We start from the raw sequence: 10682 nt of genomic DNA, 5'->3' as shown, positions 1-10682 counted from the left end.
CTCAAGAAGGAGGTCTCTTATATAGAGAAAAATTTAAAACAGTCTTTAATAATTATTTCGAAAGACAAAATTTTTGACAAAAAAAAATTCAATTTGATTCCTGACAATTATTTTAAAAAGACAACAAAATTTAAATTTTTTATTTTTAATATTGAAGTAGTAGTGGTATTTTTTTTAAATGTAAATTGTTAGGGTGTTATACTCATATATGGAATCGTTTAACTAGAAAAGCAGAAATCGGACTGTCCGATTTGTGAGAGATACACAAATCGGACCATCCGATTTGTGAAAGGTACACAAATCTTCACAAATTGGACCGTTCGATTTGTGTTTAAAAAAAATTAAAAAATTTTAGGTACAGAAATCGGATCCTTCGATTTGTCTACTTTTACAGTTTTAAAAAACACAAAAAATTACAATATTAAGATATATCATCACTTCTACCTCTATAAAAAAAAATTAGTCACGAAAAAATTTCTGTGCCAAAAAACATTAATATTAATTTTTTTGTCATAGAAATTAATGAGTCCCAAAAAAAATATCAAAAGTCGGATTAGATATTTTTTTAGAGACCTCGTTGTGCTTTCGAAATAATTGTCAGAGATCGGACGGAAATTGACTCTAAATTTTTAATAAAAGCATTTCTATTTAGCAGAACCGCGCCAGCTACTGTGGTATCACTGAAGAAGCTCAACAAATGGCGGCTACCAACTCAAACTCTGAGGTCACTATTCAATTCATAACTCCTTCTTCATACCACTCAACTTAATTCAATTCAATTCATGCGTTGCACTTACTCTGATTACTATCATTATTATTGCTGTAATATCATTTCTCTTAGAATGTTCAGAAACCAAGTTTCGAAACGTTTCAATTATTCTCTTCCACCGCTTCTGGTTTTGGAATTTTCGACGATCCTGCACAACAAGCACCTTCTATACCTCCTCCTCCTTGCGTTGAAGTTCTCCCCTCTGAGGTTTTCTTCCTTCTTTTGTTTCTTTATAACGGTTGCTTTGAAATGGTGCCGTTTCTTCAAAGGGGATTTTTTTCATCCAAATAGGTTCATTCTTCCGTCAAACACAGTGTGGAATCAGTAAATTTAGATGGAATTACTTTGCTCAAGGTAAAGTTTCTTTCTTTGTTTACAATTCGTTATTTGTATTTGGATTTGGGTTATCTTATCTTATTTGTTATTAAAGGAAGAGTTTTCTTTTTAATTTTTTTATATGAAATCCAAACATGATCCTAGGATTTTAGAAGTGAGATTGTTGCTTAGTTTTTTAATTGTTATGTGATTTCTGTGGATGAATTTGTTTCGTATGTACTATTGTCAGGGCCGAGTGAATACCCAACAAGTTTTTGGTTTATCTAACTCTGACTTAGTTCCTGGCAAATATGAAGGTAGTGACATTTTGTTCCTTGCATTTCTGTTTATTTTTTCTTGCTTGATCTTCATGTTTGGCTAATAAAGCAGTTTCGGTGTTTGTTCACTTTGGTTACCAAAAATGTTTGGCTGTGGATTCTAGGGGGTTTGAAGCTGTGGGAAGGTTCGCTTGATCTGATTAAAGCCCTTCGTTGTGATATCAAAAGTGGGCTTATCTCGTTTGGCGGCAAGCGAGTGTTAGAGGTGGGCTTCCCCCTTTATGAATTTAGTTGTCTTGATTCTGCACTGAATGTTATTGTAAAATATCATTGCGGCATACATCTTTTGTAGTACTTGGAATACATTGCTTCTATTCCTTCAACACAATCATTGTTAGTGTTGTTGTGTTTAGTGGTAGGGTTATAAGTGAAGCGAACGAATTTTTTTAATGCAAGATTACGGGACTAGGGGATATACCACATCCTGTTTACAAGAGGAGTAGAAAACAAACAAAAGGAAAAGATAACTAAAAAGCATAAGTTTCCAATTCTTTAAAATATCGGAGAGGGAAATTTCTCTAGAAAGATTATGATATTTACACTAAATAGAGGTCAAAGGTCTAAATCCTATCCCATAAAATTTACTTTTCCGAAAATCTATCAATTGAAGACACTTGAATTGTGCTTAAATCAAATACTGTGGTGTATATTACACATTGCCACAATGAGATCAGAGACTCAGAGTAGAAAACAAAGTAACATAAAATAGATATATGAAAATATTTATGCTAATTTGTTTTGGAAATGTAACTCACTGACTGGCAGTCTAACTAATTCCCTCTCCCTCAGTGCTGCATATACCCTTCCTTCATATACAGTCAATACCTTCACACTCCTTGTGAGCTAGTAATGGACTCCTTTCTTTATCTCATTTCTCAGCCTTTGGCCTTGGACCAATCACCCCTTTCTTCCTGGCATACACAATATTTTGCATGGTTGTCAAAATCACATGTAGAACACAGTTCTCAACACTTACTCTGGATTTTTCATTCATTTTTGGATGTTCGGCCAGGGTAGGGAGCACAAAACCCCAGCCTGCTGGCCTTTCCCCAATCTAAATGTATCAAATCCCCAATTTTACCTTAATGAACCACAGTACCTACTTGCTGCTGCAAGAGAGAGAGAGAGAGAGAGCAAGTTTGAACTGATTGGTGCTTGATGTTGTTGGAGCTGCAACTTGCCACGTGTCTCGGGATGCAACTTAACCGGGGTGGTGACACCGTGGCAGGATGGAGTATAATTGATGGGATCTGTGACGATCCTAATGGCTGAGGTGCAACGGGGACCCATGAGGAAGATGACCTTGCTTTGCTGTCCTTCAGTTCTTACTGTTCTGTTCGTCTTCCTAGATGTATTTTTGCAATCTGGTGTTTTTCTTCCCCGTTCAGAATTTTATTGTTTTTCTGCATGTTTGTTGTTTGTTTTGTTTTGATATATGGCTAACTTGTTTTTGGTAAAAAAGAATACAAACTCACATGAATAATAATTTTGAAACAAATATATGAAATATATTTAGATATATCACAGTTTTTTTTTATTTTGCATAAGTACATATATACTGATATATATTACTGTGTATGAATAGGTAGAAGCATTTGTGTTATGATCCTATGCTTTACGTTCCTAGCTCCCTTGTCCGTTCTTAGGAACTGCGAACTTGACAACCTGATCATTTGAGCCTAGTCTGGTTTTCTCTCAGAAATCTATAGTTTTTATAGAAGTTAATTAATAAGACATGCATAAGGCATATCTTTTGGTGTAAGCTATCCTACTCTCTCTCAGTTTCTGTATTGTATTTTCAGCTTGGATGTGGTCATGGACTGCCTGGAATCTTTGCATTGTTTGAGGTGAGTCTATGATTAACTTGCACTGCATCAGAGTCCTTTAATTCAGAAAACATAATAATGTATTTCTTCTGGTTGCTTAAGGGGGCAGCTGCTGTACATTTTCAAGACTTCAATGCTGAGGTTCTACGTTGCCTCACCATTCCCAATTTAAATTCAAATCTTTCCAATAAGTCTCATCCACTGTCATCAAACTTGACAAATTGTGACAAGATAGACGTTCATTTTTATGCTGGTGACTGGAATGAAGTTGATAAGCTGCTTCCTTATGTTGCTACACATGTAGAAGACAATCAAAATGCTGGTTATGACTTTATTCTAATGGCAGAGACAGTTTACTCAATCAACAGTCTCCAAAATCTCTATAATCTTATCAAGAAGGTATGTTTTATACACGAGATCTATGAGTGAATGATCTTACTGTAGATATGATACATGATAAGGCACAATGACGTTATTTGATCCATGTAGCCGACACCATTAGTGGGATAAGGTTTTGTTGTTGTTGCTGTTAATATAAGATTGGAACCTATTATGTATGTGCGACTTTTGAGGTTAAAACTTCAGATATTTTTGCTGATATTACAACAAATACATAATTATACCTTCTGTAACACATTGAGGCAAAGTCTTTGTCATTAACTAAAGCAACAGTTTTCTATGGCGAGTCATTGCAACGTACTTTAAGTTCGTTTTCTGTTTGTGTAATTATGTATATTTTTTTAATTATAAACATATTGGTTTTCTTATCTATTGAATTATTAACAGTGCCTCCGACATCCTGATGGGACTTTGTATTTTGCCGCAAAGAAATATTATTTTGGAGTAGGTGGTGGAACTCGGCGTTTTCTGTCTGTGGTTGAGAAAGATGGTGAGCATCTTTACATTTCTTAGTTTATTGAGAAACTTAAAATTTATATGTCCTCAATTCAGTTGTGCCAATCCTCTAAAATTATTCAGGGACGCCAATACTTTGTATCAGTGCAATAAAATTATTCTGATCTTGTATATCTTGTTACTCAGCAGTTCTAAAATTTAAAAATTAAAATAGTCATTGATGCAAACAACTCATAATAATAACAGCCCTACTAATTTATTGAAATATTATTAGGGTGCATTTGGTTTGCGTTTTCATTTTGTTTTCATTCTTAGTATTTTTTGTTTTTTGGATTTTGTGAAGGAAAAAGAGAAATCAGGAAAAACAATAAAATCCTGTTTTCTCTTTTTCCTTCACAAAATTCTGAAAATAAAAAACAGTGAAAAGACAATCCAAACGCACCCCTAGGTTTCCATCCTAATTACACGCATACAAGGAGTCTTATGTCTGAGTTATTATTTGGCACCTAATCTTAGAATTGTGAATTTCATATCCTCTTGTAGTATCAAAAGTTTGATCATATTGCGCAATGGGAATTATCAAGCATGCTATGCCATCTTCATCATGATATATTTACTGGTTCATTGCTCATTCCTCTTTCCACTTATTAAGCTGTTGTGATTTCATGAGTGCCCTTTATTTGAGCAGGCGTGATGGCTAGTAGTCTGGTTGCTGAAATCACAGACGGTTCATCTAATGTGCGAGAAGTGTGGAGGCTTAAACCCAAGTAATACTGGTATTTTCTTCCTTCAATCAAACTATCCATAATTTTTTTTTTTTTTTTTCCCTGGTTCAAATTGGAAAATCTGCACATGACCACTGCATTTTTTTCTAGAGTTTGTAATGGATGAAGCTGGAAAGGGGGCTGTTGGAAGGGAGTCTAGGGTACATTTTGTATGTTTATGTCCAATTGAGGGATTAATATTGCTGGACGAGTTTTTGTAATGATTATTTGAAACTTTGTGCTCTTTTATTTTGTAGAGAATATCATCCCTCATTTTCATGCTGCTCTTGCTTATACTGTTGTTGGTTTCCTTGGAATGTTCGTTTTTATTGGGTAATACAAATCTAGTCATTCATTCATCTCTAGCATTTATTTCCAAGTTGACAAGTTCCATTGAATGCAATTCGGAACAGGCATGAAAGCTTCTTGTTAATAGTTATCTAAAGAAATAAATAGTTGATATAGGATTTGGAGAAAGGAAAAAGCCAACCCATGTGGCTTCAAGGAAGCAAAATCCAGTATAGATGATAGCAGCATTGCCAAAGCACCCTGATCTGAACTGTGAGTAAGATTCCAAATCAGTCCCTAACAAATTTTCAGTCAACAAATTTTAATTACTAAATTAGTTCCTAACTTTTTTCTTGTTAGTAAAACCAATCTATATGTCAAATTTTGATAGAAGAGTTAGAAAAATCAATCCCTTTTATTTAATGAAGAAATATCATTCCCCTAAAAATTTTTAAAATTTTTAGATCAGTCTCTACATATAGACGAATAGTATAGAGACTGACTTGTCTAACGAAATAAAAATTTAAGGATTAAATTGGTGATTAAAAAATTGTTGAAAACTAGTGTCTAACTAAAAATTTGTTAGAGACTGAATTGGGGTATTATTCTATTATATTCCCAAATTGTCTCTAGCCATATACTGATATACAAGTGGTACCTTAATTCAATATTGGGTCTCAAACTCTCCCTAGAGGCTAATCTTAACTAATGATCAGAACACCTAACAAGTTCATTCATAAGGACATGAAAGTGAGAAACATACAACCTTTACTAGGTGAGATTAGTAGCATAGATGTAACAATTGATGATGAAAGTAGACTATTAGAAACTTTATTTGAATGCATGCTTCATCAACAATATTAAGATCCTTCTATAAAATTGCAGTCTTAAGAATCAGATCTACAGCGATAGTATTTTGAGCAACCTCTATTTTCAGGGTTTGAAGGGGGAGGAAGACACCCTTCATTTTTACTGTAAGCTTCGCCACGTTCACCACCGTTGCAAGCTGGTTTATCTCTGCCAAGAGCTCCATAAGAAATATACTTCTTTTCCTCCAGAAATCGTCGGCTTATTTCCGATTCCATCAACATCTCATATTCTTGGTTGCATTCAGCTATAGAACCATTGCATGTGTATGTGTATGCATGATTTGTTTGCGAGAATACAGTTGTACTTAAATGCATATAGCTAACTATCATGAAGCAACAGAAATTCTGAAACCTAATGGTATATTCTGAATCCATTCTTGTGTTTTTGATGTTTCCTTCCACTTCAATAAGCACTATATAGAGGAAGAATATACAACTCCCGTTTATAGAAAAGAGATGCAACTTGCAAGTGGAAGCCACCGTTAGTGGTACGCATGTGGAACGCACTGCAATAAAACTGTGGCCCAAAAGTGTTGCCAGTGTTATTTTCCCATGTGCCACTGATGCTGAAAAAAAACGTCTTAATTATTATTGATGGGGAATGCTAGGTAGACAATGACCTTGTTGAATAATATGAACAACAGACCCTAAAAATTAGCCTAATTAGATTACTAACACAGTATATCCGTATACATGCCCTTCTAAATCCTAATTTTAATCATCTTAATTACTAACATCATAATCATCCCACCCACTCCCACCTTCTTTGACCTAGCAGTAAAAAATTTTCCCCTTCCTCACTATTCAAACGGTATTCAGGAAGTAATAGCCTTCTCCTACCCCCAATTGGAACGGCATTGACAAAGGAGGACCTTCCCACATCCGGCACTTCTTCTCTGCTGCATCCCGTCGTCCATCCTGCCCCTCGCCGAATCGACCATCCTCGAGGGCGCCTTCATTGTGAAGACGAGCAGCAGCAGGCGAACCCCCTGTCGTCGTCTCGTGGAAGTCGCCCAGCCGCCATTCGCGTTGTCTTTTAACAGCCATCTCCCGAGGTTGAAGTCCCTGCATGTCCGCGCCGCTTGGAGTCTTCCTCGGACAAAACCAAAACCAGAGCAACAGTGGTGTGTGTTTGCTTGCCCCTATTGAAGGTCAGTCCCCCGATAGCCATTTCTTCAAGGTTTAGATGTTCATAGTAATGTTTATGTTATAGTTGCATAGAAGGGTTTTGTTGCTTGTGGGAATTGCTGGGCCTGTTTGACTTCTTCAAGTGTTTGTTAACATAAGGAAACTGAAAAGAATAATGATCCGTACATGTTGTTGAGGATCCGGTTTTTTGCGTCTTGTTTTTTAATGGTTGACTGTATTTGGGTTTGTTTTGTCTCCGAGTACTATTAAGTCAGCAATTGGTGTGAAGCACATGCTTAAAATTTGTTGCTTTGTGAGTTGTTTAATCACTCTAAGTTGGATGATCATTTCTATACATGAATGGATGGTTGAATTTTTTGCCCAGTTGTTTGAAATTTGGTTGACGATGTTAACTTTTTTTTCCTTCCAATACCTAACCTAAAAGGGTGTCACATTTGAATAACTGTTCAATTCTCTGATTATGCATATTTGATTTTGAAGAGGTATGTTTGAATTGGTATCCTGTTTGTTTATTTAAGGAAAAAATTGTAAGTATAATTTGGAATCAATTTACATTTTTCTAGTCTTAACTGAAAGTGTATTTTACTTTTTCCTCACATGTCTACTTGTATTTGATGCATTTGATTGGATAGGATCTAAATGAAAGTAGTTTTGGCATTGAGTTTGGTCATGTAAAGACTCTATTTACATGTTAATCAGCATATTTGCCTACCATCGCAATCAATATTTGGGAACATTCTAAATAAACCAACTTTAGACTTTAAAAACAGTGAGTAAGTCAGTATGAATAGTCCTTTTGACACGCTAGATCGAAATAAATAGTGCGTTGCCTTGAATTTGCAAGTTAATTGGTCCATTTGATTTTTTTAATACTTGCAGCGGAAAATTATACTAGATGAATGTTTAAAGTTGAGCGTTGTGACATGATCTACAACATTTAGGAAGCAATTCTTACTAATCTCTAGAGCCTATCAAGCTGATTATATTATGACTTGTTTTGGTGACTTTCGTAATCAGAAGTTCAATTTTGACTGCTACGCCTCCAAGGACCTTGTTTTTACTTGATTTTTTTGTTATCTGCCTGTGTACTCATACTGCGCACGATTGTAGGTGTTCTGCTGTTGATTTTTATTTTATCTTTTTGAAATTATAGCAAAGATAGTAATATCACATAGTTCATAGATGATTGGATTAAAACGAAGTGTATGAAATTTGATGGAGTTTGGGCTTGATATTTTAAAATTCTTTTCTTTATCTGTTTCTGGTTCATGTGATTGACTTTTAATTTCTATGAATTACGGATGTTCAATTTTGTAAGAAATGATGGATGCAAAAAAGAGATGGCTTTTAGTGGTGGTTTAACTAGATATGAGTTAAATTGGTTGTAAATACTATAGTTGCATAATGTTTGATGTCTACATATTTATGACTTTATTATTTTCGATCATGAATGTTGTAAAGACTCGTGTTAAACTTTTAAGAATAATACATAGTTATATAGAAATAATATTTTTTATGCGTGTGAAATTTTCTAAATAATGCGAGCGGACTATTATACTACATGAATGTCAAAAATTTACGGTTTTGAAATTATCTAAATCATTTATGAAGCAATTTTCAGTGTTAATAATTTCTAGTGCCTATTAAGCAATTTTTATTAGGAATTGTATTGGTTCATTTTGTAATCGGAAGGCCATTTTTTACTCATTCCTTTCTACGAAGCCTGTTAAGCCCGATTTTTGGTTCTTTGCCTATTTACTTGTATTGCGCACGGCATTCTGTTGTTCTGCCGTTGATTTTCAGTTTTTTTTTTTAAATTACAACATAGTTAGTAATATCACATGGTGCACGGATGCTTGGATTAAAGCGAATCGTATGAAATTTGTTGCAGTTTGGTGATTGATTTATTTGATTTATTTTGTATATCTATGTGTGGTTCATGTGATTGACTTTGAACTCTATACACTATGGATGTTAAATTTTGTAAGAAAACATCATACCTAAATGGAAAAGTATTTTTCTAGTGGCTAACCTACAAATGTATTAATATGGGAGTCATTACTATGGCAGTTTAATTGTTGATGGCAACATATTTATTTGTTAACCCTTCTAAAAATATAGGAGTCATTACATGGCAGCTTATGGTTGAATGTTTCCTGACAGACAAGAACCTGCTCTGAGTTTCAGTTACTGAATAGCATTTAAATGGAGAAAAAGGTTAGCAGTGTTTTGTTATTACGAAGTATTGATTCCTATTATTTCTAATAACTTGTATTGTGTTTCTTAATAGAAATTAGTGGAGACGTGATGTTCTCGATGCTACATCAACGGGATGATTAATCACTTGCAAGAAATTAATGCCGATGCGAAGCTAGCTGAGACTGACACTATTGGGTTTGGCTTTGTAAAGAAGATTTCTCACTGGGCAGTGAAGCAGAAGATAATAATTCAACTGGCCAGGGTTTATGATGTGGAGACAGACACACTTATAGTGGATGTCAGGAAAATCCGAGTTAATACTGAGTTAATATGGAGGGCGTTAGGGATACCCTCCAGTGGTAAGCTCCTTATTTTTACTTGTGAATTTGTTGTCGTATATGGTTCGGTGGGTTTTGCTCTTAGCTATCGTTAAATTTATTCTATTTGCTTGTTTCACTCTGAAATGTAGGTGTTGACATTCCAAAAATAGAAAAAAAGAATCCGGCTCACCGGGAAATCAAAGAGTAATTTAAAAAGAAGACAACCACTCAGCTGTGCGACTTCGTTTATGCCTGCCCTATGGACACAGAAGCGGATAGGATGAATTTTAGAAGGTACTTCATATTGGTGGTCTTAAAGATGTTCCTTTGTCCAACCAGCCAACAAACCATTTCTCCATGGCACATACCTCCAATTCTTGATGTCTCAGATCGCAGCAAATTTAACTGGGCACATAAGACATTCAAGTGGCTGGGGAAAGCGATTGAAACACACCAAAATAAGAAGCTTGAAACTTGTGGCGGCTACATGTTTGCCCTGATGGTAAGTTTAATTGTTCAATTACTTATTTAGCCTACTTGCGGTTATGCTGAACGAAGTAACCGTTCAATCTTTCCATCCAGCTCTTGTACTTTCAGCGGCTAAGGCATGATTCACTAGAGCGTTGTCGAGAACCAAAGCCATGGTTGACTGCATGGACTGCATCAGAACTTGAAAAAAAGGCAACCAATGCCATTGATTAGGTACTAAGATGGATGATATGTTCTCTGTTATATTCTAATCCAACTGAAACAGTCAGAATTTTCTATTCCGGGATTTCGGATGATTGTTTCGTAACCTCAGTTGACCCTTTGATGTTAGGGTCCCATTGGAAAGAGGGCAAAAGTTCGTGAGGAGCCAAATTTCGAACCAGGAAAAAGGGAGTAGAATCCGCCTCTAAAAAAAAGAGCGGAAAGAGAGAATGCAGGACTAGAGCAGTTCAGAAGGTAATGTATCTGTTGAAATTCTCGCTGAATGTACACAATGTACAC

General features: G+C 35.2%; 3 protein-coding genes across 19 annotated transcripts; 2 read left to right on the top strand and 1 right to left on the bottom strand.

Moving 5' to 3' along the window:
* Positions 620-6413, top strand: LOC107638237 (histidine protein methyltransferase 1 homolog). 15 transcript variants are annotated; one of them, XR_002360485.1, is made up of 13 exons: positions 620-724; positions 842-976; positions 1061-1123; positions 1335-1401; positions 1497-1627; positions 3225-3269; positions 3351-3647; positions 4035-4137; positions 4792-4879; positions 4979-5028; positions 5125-5200; positions 5333-5428; positions 6093-6329. XR_002360485.1 is itself a non-coding variant. In XM_021120424.1 (12 exons), the coding sequence occupies exons 1-11, from the start codon at positions 698-700 to the stop codon at positions 5393-5395; spliced, it is 1086 nt and encodes a 361-aa protein (XP_020976083.1). In that variant the 5' UTR covers positions 620-697; the 3' UTR covers positions 5396-5428; positions 6093-6398. The 15 variants fall into 15 exon arrangements, 13 of the variants coding, with proteins under 13 accessions (XP_020976083.1, XP_020976084.1, XP_020976085.1 ...); XR_002360486.1 differs by lacking the exon at positions 4979-5028 and having other exon boundaries at positions 6093-6227; XM_021120424.1 differs by lacking the exon at positions 4979-5028 and having other exon boundaries at positions 4792-4870; positions 6093-6398.
* LOC110270843 (protein RALF-like 32) lies at positions 5865-7396 on the bottom strand. Its single transcript, XM_021120437.1, has one exon. It carries the CDS (start codon positions 6397-6399, stop codon positions 6043-6045), a length of 357 nt encoding a protein of 118 aa, XP_020976096.1. The 5' UTR covers positions 6400-7396; the 3' UTR covers positions 5865-6042.
* LOC110270507 lies at positions 8844-10668 on the top strand. 3 transcript variants are annotated; one of them, XR_002360128.1, is made up of 5 exons: positions 8844-9390; positions 9464-9731; positions 9842-10194; positions 10275-10394; positions 10513-10668. XR_002360128.1 is itself a non-coding variant. In XM_021120131.1 (2 exons), exons 1-2 carry the CDS (start codon positions 9952-9954, stop codon positions 10392-10394), a joined length of 363 nt encoding a protein of 120 aa, XP_020975790.1. In that variant the 5' UTR covers positions 9744-9951; the 3' UTR covers positions 10395-10668. The 3 variants fall into 3 exon arrangements, 1 of the variants encoding a protein (XP_020975790.1); XR_002360127.1 differs by having other exon boundaries at positions 8846-9390; positions 10275-10668; XM_021120131.1 differs by lacking the exons at positions 8844-9390; positions 9464-9731 and having other exon boundaries at positions 9744-10194; positions 10275-10668.

The sequence above is a fragment of the Arachis ipaensis genome, chromosome B04, assembly GCF_000816755.2.
Source record: "Arachis ipaensis cultivar K30076 chromosome B04, Araip1.1, whole genome shotgun sequence".
NCBI classification, from domain to species: Eukaryota; Viridiplantae; Streptophyta; class Magnoliopsida; order Fabales; family Fabaceae; genus Arachis; species Arachis ipaensis.
Note: the sequence above shows the minus strand (reverse complement) of the source record. Positions and strands in the feature narration are given on the sequence as shown.

Coding starts and splice junctions, on each gene's coding strand:
- LOC107638237 (XM_021120424.1), top strand. CDS start 698: ATGGCGGCTACCAACTCAAACTCTGAG. Junction 1,124..1,334: donor ATGGAATTACTTTGCTCAAG/GTAAAGTTTCTT, acceptor TACTATTGTCAG/GGCCGAGTGAATACCCAACA. Junction 1,402..1,496: donor AGTTCCTGGCAAATATGAAG/GTAGTGACATTT, acceptor TGTTCACTTTGG/TTACCAAAAATGTTTGGCTG.
- LOC110270843 (XM_021120437.1), bottom strand. CDS start 6,399: ATGGATTCAGAATATACCATTAGGTTTCAGAATTTCTGTTGCTTCATG.
- LOC110270507 (XM_021120131.1), top strand. CDS start 9,952: ATGGACACAGAAGCGGATAGGATGAATTTTAGAAGGTACTTCATATTG. Junction 10,195..10,274: donor GCTACATGTTTGCCCTGATG/GTAAGTTTAATT, acceptor CTTTCCATCCAG/CTCTTGTACTTTCAGCGGCT.